We start from the raw sequence: 18,332 nt of genomic DNA on the forward strand, positions 1-18,332 counted from the left end.
TCATATGTTGCATTTCACGCACGCATCAACTCAAGCCTGCTAGTCACTGATCGCCCCCAAAACAAATATGACCTGTCCAAACTATTACTGCATTTTCTTTCTTCCACAATCACCAATTGCTTTTATAGGTTAGAGACAAAACCTTCTCTGTCAAATGTCTCCTTTTGATTTGGTGGCTTTTCCTTTTAGCTCAGTATTACTGAGATGCAGATGCCTTTAGGTTCTAGATAATACACCTGTTGTTCCCTTCACAAAAGGTGATGCTTGGTTACCTAACATGAGAATTGCGTCAGGGCTGCCTCAGCTGTTCTTCCTTACTATCAACTGCAATTTCCTGTGAGTGTTATCAATGCCAGCCCTTCACTTGAGTATCAGATCTCATCTCTTACTTGAAGAAATCCTAGACTGTCCCTCTCTGCATCTTTTAGTATGATCTCTGTTAGGAATTGATAGAATATAATTTCACAAACCTAGGCCTACCAACTGTCTGCACTCTCCCCTAGCTAGGTCCCAGTTCCCTTCCCTTCTGAGTACAGCGACTCTCATACAGAGCAGAATAAGATTATTGAATAGGACCAGCCAGTGCAGATGCCCTAGCCAGAACACTCCATCAACTCCCCCCACAAACACAGACTACTCAATTAGAAGTAATTAATTTTCTGATTTCCCAAGTCCAGTCACTAAACAGGGACAAAGTACTACACTTGTTATAAGCGCATGCAACATAACTGAATCACGCTAGCAGTCTGCCGCCAGGGCTCCTGCTCCCTTCTTCCACAACCTCTCCCTTTTGATCATAAGGCCTCACCTACCATCCAGCTTCTGCCAATGTTAACAGTAAAGTCTGCCAATTCAAAATGCTAACTCAGTTTAAAAAGTTCCTTTTTGATGTGTTAGTTGACCAACTCTTTTGGCTTCCTGAAGCATTAAACGAGCACCAGAACAGGCAAGAAGAAAGCGAGAAGAAAGCACAACTGAATGAAGGATGGAGAAAACAGGAAATGGAAAGGAAGCTGTAAAAAGACCAGGGCATTAGTTAAAACTGTCACAGAAGGTAACATTAACTATCACCCTTTGTAACAGGAAAAAAAACAAACAAACAAACAAAAAAAAACTCTTGTATGAAGGACATAGTTCCAGAGCACTATAGATTTGACTGTCTTGACTTAAATTCCCAAAGACTCATGTAGAACCTAAAGGCTTGAAACCAGATCATAAACTACAGAATTTGATTAAAAGTAAGTATCAACTTAAAATATTTGCTGTGATCTAAGCCATAGCTTAGAGAAGTACGGGGAAAGGTAAGACCTTTAGAAATCTTGCCACATTAGGTTTTCTGCATTGCATTCTACTTTCCTCAACACCGCCATATTCAAACAATGTTATCATTTTAGATCTTGCCTACATGAGTACAGTCTTGATACACTTTCTGATGATACCATACCAAACTTAATAGCAACTTACACTGACCACAGCTACTTTTAAATCTTAAATACCTGTAATAAGAGACTGCAGTTTTATAGCAAACTTTCTTCTGACGTGCTGTTAGTAAATTATCATACAGTTAATTCAGACATCTCCAAGTTTCAATAACATGCCTGAGAGTTTTAAATAAACCTGTTATTGTAACAAACAGAAAAATTCTGTCAAACGCCCAAACTAGGCCTTTGAAGACAAACTTGTAATTTTTAAAAGGAGTGTCCTTTGTGTATCCTGCCAGATATATGCACTTATACACCACATATTTAGTAAAAGCTTTGACACAAATTTTTTTCTTAATGCAGAAGGTATGGTATGGCTAAGCTTCCAGGTCTTAAGACAATACAACGGTTAAGATACCATGCGCGTGCACACAGAGAAATTGCAGAAAATTCTTCTTAGATGAAAAAGACAGGCGATACCTTAGAGTTTGTCTGTTTTAAGAGACTAGTCCAAAACAAATACACATCACCCCATAGTTAAATGACTTAACAGTGTCACAAACTACATCAAAAAAAGGTAGAAGTTGAAGACTTTGGTATTAACTTGTTCATTACATACATAGTTTTATTTTCACTGATGCTCAGTTATCTGTCATTAGCATAGATGATTTCTTTCACCAGCCATTGCTGCTGCTATAGAAAACTGGCATACAAGAAAGGTTGTTCTGATGATAGATACAGATGAATACTGGAAAAATTAAACTTGTATTTGCCTGGCAGTGAAAATTCTAGATATTTTAAGATTGCTCAAAGGGACTTCCAGCAACTGCTGTGGATAAGACTACAGCATCAAAGATCTATGAAAGAAGTAGCAGACACTAGAGAGAAAGTTTCATTCATTGCCTCTGCAAGAACTCTCTCAAGTGCTTTCAAGGCCTGGCATAATTCCAGTTGGCAGGGAAAACTTCAGAATTTTAACAGATAGTTAAGCTCTCAAAAGAAGTTTAAGTTTGGTGTAAAGTTTATTATTGGGAACATTTTCTTGAAGGTTAAAACAGGTATTTCTTTAATATAGAACCCTACAGAGTGAAATTAATTTAAATGCACTTATACTAAAAACATCAACTGGCTTGGTAGAAAGGTATGCACATCCGCTTATGCTAGTGAGAGCCTGAACATTTGCTCACTGAGTAAGCAAGTGCATTTCTTTCAAAGAGCTGCTTGTCTCTTCCTCAGATCTACCAATAAAGCTGTATATATAACGATCTCTAACACATATCAATAAGCTGAGTGAATATTAGTTAAAGATCTGTTACTAAAAGAGCATAAATTAACCTGACAAGAATGGGTTGGTTAGTGCCACACTTAAATGAGCACCTAACTAAACTTTGTCAATGGCACAAAGAAATACTTCATACAGCCAGACAGGTGCTAAATCTGACAAATATAACACAATGAGGAGAAGAAAAAGCATACAAACTACACCATGGAAAGGAGATTATTTTTATATTCTGTGTTTCCTTAATTTGAATTTGTCTTAATGTAAGTGACATAATATTAAATAAATTTATATCCATATGCAAGACTGAAAAGTCAAACAAAAGAGAAGGAAAAAGAAAGAAGCAAAGGATAGGAGTAAATAAACCTTTTGGTCTAATTCAGTACTACTGATCTTAATTCAAGACATCCATATGCCGTTAGATGAAAAGAACTTGAAGTGTCTGTTGGAGCATTGGGTATACATTTAGATGACTTCTATACACTTCTATCTCTTGACTTCAGCAGAAGTTCTTGAAACCAAGTTAGGCAGCTGGTTCAGTTCTTATGATATGATGGAAATGATGCTACAACTATTTTAGCTGATCTTCTTCTGTTTATGTTCTGATAAGAACTCATGTTACACATACAAACACAAATAGAAAGGTTGCATTTCTTCCTGGCTTCAGTTAACTATAAACCAGATGTATGTATAAACATATCCTATAGTCAAAGAACATAAAAATACAGTTTTCCAAAGTGTTCTGTAGATCATTTCTAGACATTTACATGATCCATGTTTACTTACATGTTACAAAGATGTGGACAGTCCAAACACTGTCTCTTCTTTCCGCAGAGTTCTCCGCAGCTATGTGGAATTTCATTTCTATTCCATTCAGGATTGTGTACCTTGCCTAAAGCATATCAGAAGTAAAAACATATTTACTTACTTTAGTACAGTACTGAATTTTAGAAAAACATTACATCACACAAAAGAGTCGTACTTTCAATACTGATAGTAGTATGTTTTGAAAAACAAACAAACAAAATGACATAAAATGCTTTTTTTGTTTTTGTCTTTCATAGGTGACATACACCCATCACTTTACATCTTTAAAAGCATATTTCATTAGGCCTTCAAATTAAAATTAGAATATCAAGCTCAAAGAGGATTCTTTTCTTTTATGCTCTCAGCAGGCATTTCTGTGGCTGGTATTTGACATTAAATGTCTAATAAAATATAAGAAAACGAAAACTTCAGCTGCTCAGGCTTCATATTTGAAGCCTGAAGAAAATTAAAGGGTGTAAAGCCCTTGCTGCCTCAATACAGAGAAAAAGATCTAGCACATAATGTGATGGGGACAGAAGGAAGAGATTATGTTAATTGTAAAAATCACTTTTTTAAAATGAAACAGACTCTGCATAAACCTAAATATCATTTTTGACATTTTGATGAACACAGCAAGAAGTCCTGAACAAGAAATTGTAAGTCCAAGAATTTAGTCTCATATATGACATACAGCTAAACAAGAAGTGGCAGTATTCCAGAAGAACACTGAAGCCATATTTTAATCAATCTCTCATATTTTAGCAAGTCTCATAGCACACTGCGCACAAGGTGACTGTCAGGTTGACAGTTAATTACCATGTTTTATTACATAAACAAATCTAATCTGGCCTTCTGCAAGAAGGGGATTAAATGAACAGTGAAGCAATTGATCCAATGCTACAAATTTGAGTTCCAACCTTAAAAAACAGCAAAAAAATGTGTATGTAACAATACAGTTGTATCATTTTATTTTTAGTATTCCTTAATTGTTTTGTAAGCTGTAAATCAAGAAAAGTTGAAAAAAACCCACCATAGACAGCATTTATTCATCTGAGCTTCAGTTAAACTAGTAGTATATGCCCAGGAAAGTCAGAAAATTCAGGAAGAAAGCAAGTCAGAGATTTCTCCATGAAAAGATGAAAAAAGTGACATTTGACCACATGCAACAACTATTTAGTATATGGCAACAAGTAAAAGACAGCTTTACATTAGCAACTGGTTATGTCCAAATGTCCTATTGCTAATGTAAAATTCAGAAGATTAAAGATTCCTGTTCCATCATGGTGCTTTGCTAATATTGATTTTGTGGACATCCTATGGTTCCTGCTGTAGATCTCCCCAAACGTCAAACAGTCTCCAAGTTTAGGCAGAATTTCTTTCCTGTTTGCTTAGCAGATGGATAATTATCTTAAAAGCATAACTTTCAATTGGAATCAAAATATTCATTCTACCTGATTTGTTATCCACATACTCCCACAACTCACACTATTGTCATACATAAACTCTAAATATCTTACCTGCATTGATTGAGCTTAATACTCTATTTATTTTATACCTGTCCCTGATCAATATAAATGACAAAAATGCTAGATCAATCAACGAGCTTATTATATATGCTTACCTTCTTACAATAATATAAGCTGCATGCTTGAATTGTGTATTATTTTAGTGCACCTTGCCACAACAGAAGACATAATAGATACAAATTATTTCAATCCTTCTACAAAAGAAGTTTTCAGGCTAGCAGCCAAATTCTAGTACTTTTCATTTAACACTGTGCAAACACTCACAATTTATGACTTCACATTTTCGATGCTTTAAGCAACAAAAATGGGAGTGACTCTCTGTGGAAACCTTTAGTCTGGAGAAGAGAAGACTGAGAGGGGAATCTTAGCAATGTCTACAAGTATCTGAAGGGAGGGTGTCAAGGGGACAGGGACAAACTCTTTTCAGTTGTCCCGTGTGACAGGACAAGAGGCAACGAGTACAAACTGAAACACACGAAGTTCCACCTGAATATGAGGAGGAATTTCTTCACTGTGAGAGTGACAGAGCACTGGACCAGGTTGCCTAGAGAGGTTGTGGAGTCTCCTTCTCTGCAGATATTCAAAACCTGCCTGGATGCAATCCTGTTTAACATGCTCTAGGTGACCTTGCTTGAGCAGGGAAGTTGGACTAGATCATCTCCAGAGGTCCCTTTCAACCTCAACTATTCTGTGATTCTGTGAAACAGCATTCAATGTCAGTAAAGTTTTAACTAAGCACACATTTTGGGGATGTGAGGGAAAAAAAAAAAAAGTAACTCAACGAAACTCAAAGGGAAAAAGAAACAAAGGACAGGATTGTTCTTGTTTGCAAAAAGAAGCACAAAACTCACCACAGAAACAAGTGTAAGTTGTAGGAACTTGTGTGGAAGCATTCTGACAAGCTGGACATCTCCAACCACTATTACCATCTGTAGATAAGTTAAAAATAAAGATAAAAATTACTGAAAGTAATAAAAGGAGTCAATTTGGGACCCTAAAATAAGTGCTTTCATCATGTCACTTTATATAAAGGCAAGGACAAATTGCAGAAATTTTGCTTTATTATGCATCCTGTTATAAAGACAAGGCTTGTGTTATCATACACACCATTATAAGACAACATTCTATTTTACAGAGTACAGATTGTCTTCATATTTAAAAATATGGGGGGAAGCATTAAAACACAAGAAATTGGCGAGAAAGATTTTCCAGTCCTAAGTATTAGCCATACTTTGTCCTTCTCTCATGATATGGTTTTAAATGTCCTGTAGAAGGCCAGTTTAGTACTGCTTCACATCCAGAATAAATTAATGATATATAAATCAGAATGATCTTTTCTTACTTAAAAGCTGACTATAACTAGCTATTAACAATAACACTATTCTTAAAGTGGATGTTTAATAAGATAGTAATTTTCTTGCTTCTGTACTTCAGGAATATGTAGGCCCACTACCAGTTTAGGTGAGGTGTATATTTGTAAGCAGGTCTCATCATCTTTTAGCTGCTTACAATGTAAGTTGTCTTCCTTAACCCTACTTGTTGCTTCTAGCCCAGTTCCTTATCTTGCCAAAAGGCTATTAAGCACACAGAATAGTGTACTGGAGGATTAAAATAAAATATAAAATCAAGTTCAGATTTGGAAGTCAGTTATCTTAAAAAAAAACAAACAAAAAAAAAAAAAACAAACAAAAAAAACACTATAAGCAGAGGAAACAAAAGATTGCTGCAGTGGTAGAGGATGGGAAGAAGGCATCCATTACATGGGGATGTTGTGCCACTTACTCTTTTGCATGAAGTTAGAACATGTTTTAAAATTACCATATGCAAAGGTGTATTTCAGAAAAGAGATCACAGACCAAGCTAGATGAGGGACTATATTCCATAAACCAATTATTGAAGAGGACTTGAGTTTAGACATAATCATCCATATGTGAACTCTAAATTCCTTAACACCAAGAAAAGCTGTTTGAATGCATATTAAATTCCTGAAAGTAAAATCATTCTACTTGTTCACCTAAACACAAAACCAGGCAAGACACAGTCAATAAGCAGCTGCTCAGGTTTTACCTCAGTTTTATCCCACTAGAATAAAAGATTCCTTACAGTTATTCCCCAAAATACTTTCCATACACTTTCATATTGCAACTAAACCTATTCCTAGCACTTTCAGCCACAAAATCTTTATCTATGATAGCAGCCTCAGACTTTGTCCCTTCCTATTGCATACCAGTTGTCATAAAGGCATAGTGAACAATCTCCTTGGTGCTCATAATCCTAATCTATTAAGGGGCTTAAAAGAGCTTTGAGTAGGAAAAGCTGGGGATATACTCCTGCAGACTGGAGATATTTAAGAGAAGTTTCAAGCTTGCAACTCTTCTTTACATGCTTGCCTACATGAGTATTCACATCACAGGTGATTACATGAAGGTGATCCAAAAACATCTGCTGGAATAAAGGATGAATGTTAAAGAGCTACATTCTCCAATGCAACAGGACAGCAAAAAGTTTCAAGATCTGTACAATGTTAGGTACATAAGAAGAACTCCAAACAAAAGACGTCAGTTTGGCCAACAACAATTACTGTAGGAATTCTAGTGATTACCCTCCTTTGCACAAGCAGATGTGCTGCTGATCATGCAGTAAAAGATGGTTCAGGGAGCTGATCATGCTCTTATCATGCTACAAAATGGTTCAGTGAGCTAAATAAGCTGCAAAGAAAGCAACAGAAGAACAGGTAGGAGATAAAGGTTCTTAGCAGACACTATCAGTTGGGCTTAGGATCACACATAACCATACCCCAAAATCTGTTCATGTCTTAAATATTCTACTATCTTTGTGTTTCATATTGGAGAGTGTCAAAGACACGATGATATTTACAACTTCCTTTCTACCATCATTATGAAGCATGACTACTAGCCTTCTTCAGAAGGCTAAGTATCTTATGAAATCTATGCTACCTCAGCATCTTGTGAAGTTCAAGAACTTTGCACTTCACTAATCCCTTCTGTAAAAACTTCTCTCAAACATTCTTACTTTTGCCATTTTGAGGGTTAAACAAAGTAGCTGCCAGACTACTGATACATATTATTTTGGTCTGCCCTGAGACAGACAAAATAAGAATGGTAAAATCTAAAGTGGCAGGGTACAGAAATCTAACACTACAGAAAGGTGAACATTAGTGTCTTCAGAGCATATCTATGTCACACAACACAGCAAAGCAGAGAGAGGCTAGAATTCAGACTTAATTTACATCAAAACATTCTCAGGGCAGAATGCCATGATGCTACAGTTTCAAAAAGGGTACAATACAAAGAATCTAAACTAGCTTGAACTAATAATAGGCTTAGAAGCTCTTTGCCTTCTTCAAACTTCATTTCATTGCACGGCATCAGTGAAGGATTTCAGGAGTACCTTATCTCAGAACAGAACTAAGAAGTGATTGCACAAAATCAGACAACTAATAGAGTGTTGCTTCTCTCATCCATGCTTGGCTGATTAGTCAAACAGAAGATGAAACATTTCTTGGTGTGTGCAGCCACAGAGCTCGGCACCTTGATACACTGATTTTACTAAATGATCTTATATTTTTGTATCCAAGCCTGGAAATTAGTATAGTCAGAATACTGGCAAGTATCAAAAGCATTACGTGTACATAAGTATATAAGAGTAGAAGGGCTATATATTTAGTGTCAAGAAAAACCCGAAACACCCTTTTTCACTTCAAAACTTGCTTTATTCATAGCTTAACTGGTTAAAATTAGACTTCCAAAAGAAGAAACATGAATAATATTCTACTACACGAGAGAGCGTGAAAAAAGGTTAGCAAGTGAGTAAGAACACACGTATACCAACCTTCAGCTTGTGAAGCTGGTGATCTTGCCCACTTCTTAATACAATTCAGATGGAATACATGGTAACAGTTCTGGCAACTCCACACTGGTGCTACTATTCGGACCACCTCGCAACACACCATACATTCATACTTCTCTGTGGTCAGCTGTTCAATCAAGGACCCTGCAAATAATATGTACTATGCATAAAACATTCGCTAACTGAAAAATAATATTCAAATGAAATTCCAGAATTTAAGTTACAGCAGAATTTATTTTTCCAGCCTGATTATAGCCACGGTATTAGCTTACTCCTAGAAAACTATAGTTTGGAATTTTGTATGTATTTGTATACTATTTCCTAAAAGTGGCAGCAATAATTGCTGTTGTGACATAGCAATCATTTTGATCTTTCAAAATAGTAATAGCTTTAAGTTTGGCAGAAGCTTGTGATTTCAGTCACCACTTTACATGGGAAACTTAGCTTTGTATAAAATTGATACTAAAAAGTTTAAAGCTCGTAACAAGTATAGAAATCTCAGTCAAAACTAAATTTAATTTCCATCTTTAAGTATTACTGGAAGATCACATGGAAAATATTAATGCAAATGCAGGAAGTGCATTACCCATATCTAACTGTTTTCAAGCTGTTTCCTATTTCATTTGGAGGCTTTTTTCCTTTGTTTTTGAAGAACTGCTTTATGTTCTTCCATTTGGCAGAAAAAGCTCTGTGCTCGGCTATTGCTTCCTAGCAATTTCTCTCTTAAAGCAGCTGTGTTTTTTTTGGTATCCATAATCCAGGTGGAAGTAAATTACACTTCCTCAGCTCTGAAAGATGTTTAGAAGTAAAAGCTTCAAATGATTCAATACCACAGTTAAGAACATGGACTTGTCTACCCAAGTCTGTCATTCCGGGTAGCAGGAGACCAAGCTGAGATGCTTTGCATTAAGTCAGCTAAAAAAATTTCTCAGTTTGTTCAGCTGGAGATGGACAAAGGAATAGAAAAAGCTCTCTCCTCAATTACTGCCTCTGAAAGAAAACACAATTCCTTCTAATAGGTGCTATAGGTAATATGAGACTACTTTCTCAGTGCACACTTAAGCTCTTCTATTTAAAAGAATAAAAATATACCAGATTAAACAATTTCTGTAGAAAGAAACCAGTGCTGTAACACTGAAGAGATTCAGCGGATTTCCATTCCCTGTTTTAATGCTCTAATGAAATGAGTTGGCACTAAATTAACTTTACAAAGACCTATGGATCTGCTTTTCACTATCAATGACACATCTTTCTATTCTGAATTTCCAAAAATTGTATCCAGATGCTTTCTGTATTTCTAATTAGCTTTTTGTACTACTGTAGCAAGAGACTGCAAACAATTCAGTTAAGATTAGAATGCAATTCCTCTCTCTGGCATTTTTTCCTGCCTTTAGATAAAAATTAGAAAGCTTTCTTTGCAAATTTTAGGATTATCCCTTTCAAGTCTCACTGTTAAAACTGTTTTAATTTTACCCTCCCCCCATACACCAAATGGGCACGTTTTAACATGGTGCTCAACCAGACCATCATTTGCAGTTTAGCAGTGACAACAACAAATGGCACACCCTTCTTGCAACCCCCTCTCCCCCCCCCCCCAAAAAAAACACACACACACAGAGAACAGGAACCCTTCTATAACAACCTTAAAAATATCTTCCCCTTCAAAAAACATGTTCACATTTAATTTGATCCCCCGAAATTGATACTGATCTATCGGACAATAATAAGCATCTTCACCTAGTAAAATGTGCGGGCAGTTTAAATTATTTCACAACTTAAAGAGCCTATCTTTAATACTAGAGTACAAGACAGTCCAGGAAGCTTACCTGTATGAGTTTCTTTGTTTTTTGGTACATCACTTTGCTTTTTCCAGTACTGGGTCCAGCTGAAATGAAGGGAAGGTGCCTGATCCTCCTTTAGCAGGAACTTCCTTCCATTACATCTGACAGAGTCAGACAATTGATGCCTGACTTCACTGGTCGAGGTTTCATCACTTTTGTGAACAGAGAGTTCTTTTTTCCTCTCATTTTTATCTTTCGAGGTATACGCAAGGGAAGACTTTTTACCTACTTTTGTATTTTTACTGCGGTGAGAATCATGTTTCTTCTGATATTCTTTTTCTATTGGTGGCTTATTCCACACGGGCTTCCGGGGATATCTCTTGTTAACATAGCAGTAGCTTTTCTGCTCATCCCCACTACCAATAGGTGCCTCACAGAACGCCTTTCCAACAGATGATTCCGAAGAGTCAGATTGAGTCAGATCCAAAGATGGCACATTTTCGAACAGCTCAACCTTTTGTTTAGAGCTCACTCTCTTTTCCCGCTCATGTAATTGCTTTCCTTTCTCCTTGAACCCTCTTCCAGATGCATGCATCAGCTGTGTTTTCTTTGGCTTTGCTCCTCTGCTATCTGCATTAGATACTTCTCTGTCACTCTCTGAGGAGAGAAAGTCTTTGTATCCTCTAGGAGCTGCTCTTCTTCCAGGTACCACTGAATTATCTGAATTTCCTGAACCTGCAGTAGCATCAGTAGCAGTTTGCCTTATCTTATTTCTAGGACATGTACTATCATTTCTTGATCTGTGCCATCGCTGGCTTTGAAAGTTACGATTCTTCGAACTTTTACTGGTGCCAAGAAATTGGTGAAAGTCTTCACAATTCCCATACTGACTTTCTGGATTACAAAGCACAGGCTGCTTTTTGGAAGAGTTCTTATAATCTGTACTTCTGTCAGAAGACTGACTAGGAAATGATAAATCGCTTCTATTCTGATGAGAGTCTCTTCTATCTTTATTCACCCAGTTTATATCAGAAGCTTGTCTTTCTCCTGGGATGAAGTCAGTTGCATCAGGATTGAAATTCAGTGTACCTGAAAAGTGAAAAAATAAAAACAAGTATAAGACTATTAAATAGTAAACAACTTTTCCCAGCAAAATTATACACCTAAAGGTACAAAAGTTCAATCAATCCCACACTAGATAATTCTAAACAAGTTTCCAGAAATTGGAATTGAATCAGTGTTCTATAAAAGTACTTCCAAAGTACTCCTAAGAGTGGCAATAGCCAATGCAAGATATGTGCATGCACTCTAATTACACTATTCTATATAGAGACAGTAAATGATAAAGAGACTATACGTGGCAGTTTTGCATCATTATTATTCTGTTATGACACCATCAACATAAGCCATGTTTCTGCATGTGAGGTCTCCCCTCTCTGACTTTCATGACTGTAGAGATGGAAGGTACACATTAAAAAGCCCATCTGGCTCCATTCAATATTATGTTGTGCCAGCAGGGGCTGCCTACAACAGGAATTATCAGGTCGGTATCAGTGAGAGTTTAATAGACTGCAGCAAATCTGTTAAATGTTAGATAGTACTGCAAAAAAGAGGCTTTTTACAAAGAATTACTTCCACGAGATTTCACAACTTAGGTTACCCTGTTTGATAGTAGGGCGGATGTAGCATATTCCCCATTTAGGGCAATTCAAAGAGCAACTCAAGTACTCAGGCTACAGATAAGACATTTTCCAAGAAGAGGCAGAGGTGAAAATTGCCTGGGCAAGGATGTCTCAACTATCTATTGCTTTTTCTTTCCAATAAACTGTGGAAATCAACATTGAAGAGAAGAACAAATACAAATACAACCCAAATTATATGTTATCTTTGGGGAAGTGAACCTCTAAGCAAATTAAAAATTACAAATCTAGATTGTGATTTATGTATCTTAATTCATACTTACTAAAGACAGACTCAGCTGAAGTGATTTTGCTTTCTGCCTTTTCAAATTTATACTAGACAGAAAATACTAAAGCTTCTTTTTCCTTCTTTACAACTACTTTTTTAAAAAATTCTAATACTAATCAAATTTTGAGACAATTTAAACACCACAGAGAGGTACTTCAAAACAGCTGGGGAATGAATTAAGAATACTGGAAATCTCAGAAACAAAATATACTAGGTTCACACATTTGAAAAGAATACAGACTTCAAGAAGTTTCCTTAGAACTGCTTTCTTCTTTATCTTTGCACATACATTCTCTGTAAAGAACAAAGTTGTTCTTTTTACTTTCTACAGCTACACTGATCATCTTTTCTGTCCTAATTTTTCACTAGTTTATTTTCTATCCTTAACAAAGAGGACTACAAAACTACAGTGCAGTCGTCGTACATTATAAAGTAACTGAAAATTTTCTGTATAGAATACTTAGAAAATAGCTTCTCATCTCCTTGTTTGATTTGAAGATAGGATGAAATCTTGTAATTATACATAAACCTGATTTAAAGCTACCCATTTTACTAGTTGGTTTAAACTTTCTTTTGTAGAGTCTAAACTTTCAAGCCTGATGGGTAGATATAACAAGCTGAATTGAATTGCATCTTAATATTTATTAAATATGTTATTCAAAAAGAAAAAACCCACAACTTTCTCATAACCAAGAAAACCAATGATTTTAAATAATAACAACTTTTAGAGAAATGTGGTATGTAAAATGAATGCACTGATTATAAACAAATTGTTATAGAGGACTTTCAGTTGAATGCAATAAATAAGCTTGAATAAACACATTTTGCAGATAAGCAAAACATATGACCTTATACTGACATAAGAACAAACTGGATTTGTCTTCGTTGTATTTATAAATACATAGTCAAACTGACTTTTGAACGTGGCCTCAAAAAAGCATAAACAACTTTACAAATCTGATAATCACTTAGCTATAAGGGTTATGTATTTGAAAGCACTTTCCACCTAACATACTAAATTTGATGAAATAGATGAAAAAAAATGAACCCAGATATTTAAAACCACCTCCAAAAATATGAATAATTCAGGACTCCATAAATAGGATGTCTCTTCCTACTGCCAGCCTCTACACTATAAAAAAAAGTCCAGAGATGTGATAAATGCTACCAACCAAATTATTTGTTTGTCAAGACAAGAAACAGCAGACTACATATGTAAGACATGCAAGTGTGACAATCAGTAGCTACTGGAACAAAAACCCTCACATGATTACACACACACACAGAAATTCCAAGAAAAAGGAAATCTCCAAAGCTGGATCCCAGCCTGTATTTCTATTGGATAATCAAAGAAAACCAGTGTACTTTTAGAAACAATATCTACATTTCAGATTTTAAGATTCCTAAGAGTTTGACTATAAATTAAAACCAAGCATATGAAACACTGACATGGTTTTGTGCCCAGTCTGCCTTAAATGTTACACGTCATACTCCGTGGACAGAGCCAGAATATCCTGGCAACCTTATGTAGTCTGTGAACTATCCTTCAGAAAAGACACTTTTTAAAATATGAAGCAAACTAGTAAGTAAGTAAAATACGAAGTAAGTACATGCCTCAATTTAGTAAGTACACGTTCTACCTCAAGAACAGAGTTTATTTTTGGAGCTAGAGGAGCTACATACATAACATCTTAGGAACTCTTTTTGTGAAAAGATTTCTTATGACATCTGAAGTTACTGCTTACAGATATCATATGCCTCAGTGACACTTCTTGAATAGCCTGACCATCCTAAATTCAGCAAGATTTTGAACAGCTATTAAGCAATGTGCTTTAATTAGCCAGAGGAGAGAATACGTGAACTGAAGTTGATGGCAGTCAACCTTCATCTGTACTGTCTCATCCTATGAGAAGATTAAATACACATAAGAAAGTAACTATAATGAGTCTCTATATAAGTATATAGTAACTATATAAGTCTCTTAGGTGTTATAGACTGTACTTCTCTTTTTAAATGAATTCAGCTACTTAATGGAAGTAAGAAGAGATTCTACTTTTGAGTCACATGAGAATGAAGACAACCAATTGTCTCTATTCTATCAGGCCACTTTTCTATGGATTTTGCGTAGATAGCTTTATGAAGCTCCTGGAAGAGGGAGAGAGAGAGGGAAGGGTGTCAGATCAAGGGGAAGAAAAAAAAATAATTGTAGAACAATCTGTGCTGTCAACAACAGGAAAACACGCTGTTCATCTCTCAACAATGGCACCCTTTAAGATCTTCAAATATTTTGGAGAGCTGAGAATGGGGGAAAATACTGAATTGAATCAAAATACAAAAGAGAAATTGTCAAAGACAAAGTTAGCACACAACAGGTAAGCTCTGCTCACCAACTCTGGGGTCATATCTACAGGTTTCATAAACAGTATTTCTTCCATAATTACCAAAGTGGTTGTCTACCTAGTGTATTTATTGAACTGTGTCTTCCTAAATTGCAGTCAAGTACAGGACCATTGCTCGTAAGCAGAAATAAACACAGTGATCTTGAAGAAAATTAATAGTTCAAAATTTAGCAGCATCACTAGTGGTGATCACCAGTCACTGTATGTTCTGCTCATATACTGGCTCTATTTCAGGACAGATGCTTTGAGTTTTCAAGCCATTCAAATAACTCATTCTTTCAGCTAAAGACAGATGACAGTACAGAGTGTGTACACATTAACCCATCTGTGTTAGCACTGCACATTTTAAAACAACAAACAGTCACATCAGCTGAATGCAAAGCACAAACTACATGGAAGACACTCCCTATAGATCTTAGGGTACATGCATTACCATGCACCAGAAGAGTGGCATATGATGGAACTGTGAAGCTTTCTCACGGCATCGGAAGCAATAAACCTCTTCACAGAAGAGCAACCTCAGTCCTCATGTTTTCTCTGGTCATTTTATATGTAATGTGCATTTACCTCTGGTCTTCTATAATTTTCACATGCAACACAGATTTACAGATTCTGGCTTTCTTCCTGGATGGGAGTCGCACCCTTTTGCGCAAAGACAGGTTGCACTGCTGATTCTTTAGGCCTGAAACAACCTGCCTGCCTATTTATTCCAGTTGTAATAGCTCATATAGCTCTAATAAAAGATATGCTCCCTTCCTGCAACTCTTGCCAGATATTATTAAAGAAGGAACAAAAAACAGAATCACCACTATGTTATTGTCCAAATCCAGTGTACTCATATTTTGGGTAGAACATGAAGTTTTAGCCAGCTCATTTCAGGAGAACATCAGAGGTATATAAAAAGTATGGACTGGAAATACAGATTCACCAGAAGTAACCACATCAGCTGAACATGAAGTACCTATTAGAGAATGGATTTTGCATAAGGATATCTTCATGCATCATACCTCATGTGGCATTGCATGTGAAACTCATAACCAGTTACTAAGGTCACCGTGGAGGAAGGGAGGGGGAGAAAAAAAAATATAACCACATTCAGAAGCAATTACACCTAACCAATGGAAGAAAAGTCAACTAACAGCCATTAAATACAAATACAAGCTCTCACTTGTGCACCTCTAGATGCACTAGGCTGTAAACTGGAACAGTATACCCAGTTGAACAATAATTTTGTAGTTGCCTTATTTCCCATATTCTTCTCTTGGGTATGAACAACCACTCACTATTAGCAAAATATCCTGGACAAGTTGCACATCTGCAATGGTCCTAAACAGCCATTCCCAGATCTCGACTGCTTCCCCGATCTACCCTGAGACCAGAAATATCTTTCATGCTGAGGCTGTCAAAGTCATAACTTGTTTTGTCCATGAAGTTGCGGGGCAAAAGCTAGTTTCAACTATAATATCACACAAGCACAGATCCAAAACTTACCTAAGAAACAGACCTGCAAAACATTTTATTTTATGAGTTACCATAAAAGGGAGTAAACTCCATAATTTAATGCCATGTGGTGATACCTATGCTAGCTTGTGTATGTACTATAAAGTGTAGCAAGGGTATACCACCCAGACTAATATTTCAGTAAAGCTCAGTATACCTATTTAAGGCTCTTTACACCAATGCATGTACACTGCACAAAAGGTTTCATGATCAGAGCTGACTCACAGCCTGACAGCACGGAAGATAAACAGACAAAGCAGATAATTTCAGTAAAGAGAAGCTGGTGCATGCTGCTATCAGTCTCTGCTCTCCAGTCCTTGTCCCAGGCTATTCTAATCCCCCCTAAGGCAGCTGTGGTCCCATTCTTGTCCTACCAAAAATGAATTCAGATTACTTTCCCTTCTTTACAGTCTGGCTGTCAAAATCAGAGAAGAGACAGAGGAGCCTATACAGGATACATTTTAATGATATCCTTAATCTGAATAAACTTGATGATGCTGCCCAAAGTAGAGCCGCAGCTCTTCTTCCCCTCCCCCAAAGCTGCATTAGTCCAGAACTCTTGCTGCAAGAAACAGCCATACGAACCATAAAATGAATTAGCTCAGTGAGTGGACCCAAAGAGACACTGATTATCTGAGAAGTCAACCTGGACTGCAAGAAAAAACAGACAGAGATATAATGAAAAGACTAAACATCATGAGTCACTTCAGGCAACAGTGACACTTCCAGTTACACGCCCAAGACATAACTGCACAAGGGTTCCTCAAACACTAAGTGCCTGTAACGCAGGTGAAGTCATTAGATGCGAGGCTGGAACCTCCTGTTCAGCAGCTGCACACAGTAAAGCAAGAGTTACCGAGAAAAAACCAAAAAAACCTTCAATTATTCCACCTGTGGCACACAGTCCCACCTCGGGCTGGGTCCCTAGGCCGAAGTTTCTCAGCTGAAGTTTCCCGGGCGCACTCCGCGGCTCGACCGTTTCCCGCAGCACCAGCCCCACAGAGCGGCCGGGGCCAGGGCGCCCGGCAACCGGTGGTGGTGCAGCCCCAGCGCCCCGATAAACCCGGAGATCGGCCGCGGCCACCCGGGCTCAGCTCCCCGCCCGCATCCTCGCGGAGCGCTACCTGCTTCCCTCCACCCCGCCGCCCGTCCACCCGCCCAGCCGGCCGGCCGGCCTGGCCCACGGCTTCCCTGACACCCGCCGAGCAGCGCGGCCGCGCTCACCTGCGCCGGGCCGTGCCTCCGCCATGCCTCCGCGTGCCGCGTACCCACGCCCCTCGGCCCGCTTCCTCCACCGCCGCCGAAGCGCATGCGCACAGCAGCCGCGCCAGCTCCCTCCGCGGCTCCGCGCGGCTAGGCGCGCGCAGCCGCACTGGCGCCGCAAACGCAGGCGGAGGGGGCGGGCGAGGCGATATGCTGTGGTGGATCCGTTGGGGCGGGGCCGCGGGCGCGGCCGCTGAGCGGGGCGAGAACCGGGAACCGGGTCCGAAAGGGTTAAGGAAGGAGGGAGCGAAAAGCGAAAGCAACAGACAAATACTATTGTTGGCAGTAGCTTGGCTCTTTGCTTGACGGTAAACATGCCCGCTGTGGCCTTGTAGTGAAATGGGTTTGCTGTCTCAGCTGCCTAGCTAAGTGGGCTAAAAGCAGGAGAGCACCTGGTAGGAGTAGATAAAATGCCTGCCTGTCTCGTTGTACTCTCTCCAAGCACAGGGGACAAAGTAAGAGACTGGCACCAGGGTGTCTTTTTTATCCTGTATGCAGTGCTCTAGGGAGATGGTGAG

The 18,332-nt window shown here is 38.0% G+C and overlaps 1 protein-coding gene across 3 annotated transcripts in view; it reads right to left on the bottom strand.

Annotated features, from left to right (window-relative positions):
- Positions 1–17,889, bottom strand: part of NFX1 (nuclear transcription factor, X-box binding 1) — a 56,793-nt gene extending 38,904 nt beyond the window's left edge. For all 3 annotated transcript variants that reach the window (XM_062569781.1, XM_062569780.1, XM_062569782.1), the window contains exons 1-5: positions 17,776–17,889; positions 10,730–11,773; positions 8,886–9,047; positions 5,885–5,962; positions 3,487–3,592 (exon numbers count right to left, since the gene is read on the bottom strand). In XM_062569781.1, coding sequence (XP_062425765.1) covers positions 3,487–3,592; positions 5,885–5,962; positions 8,886–9,047; positions 10,730–11,773; positions 17,776–17,800 — 1,415 coding nt within the window. In that variant the 5' untranslated portion in view covers positions 17,801–17,889. The remainder of the gene's footprint in view (positions 1–3,486; positions 3,593–5,884; positions 5,963–8,885; positions 9,048–10,729; positions 11,774–17,775) is intronic.
- Between the last annotated feature and the right edge of the window lie 443 nt (positions 17,890–18,332).

The sequence above is a fragment of the Rhea pennata genome, chromosome 2, assembly GCF_028389875.1.
Source record: "Rhea pennata isolate bPtePen1 chromosome 2, bPtePen1.pri, whole genome shotgun sequence".
NCBI lineage: Eukaryota > Metazoa > Chordata > Aves > Rheiformes > Rheidae > Rhea > Rhea pennata.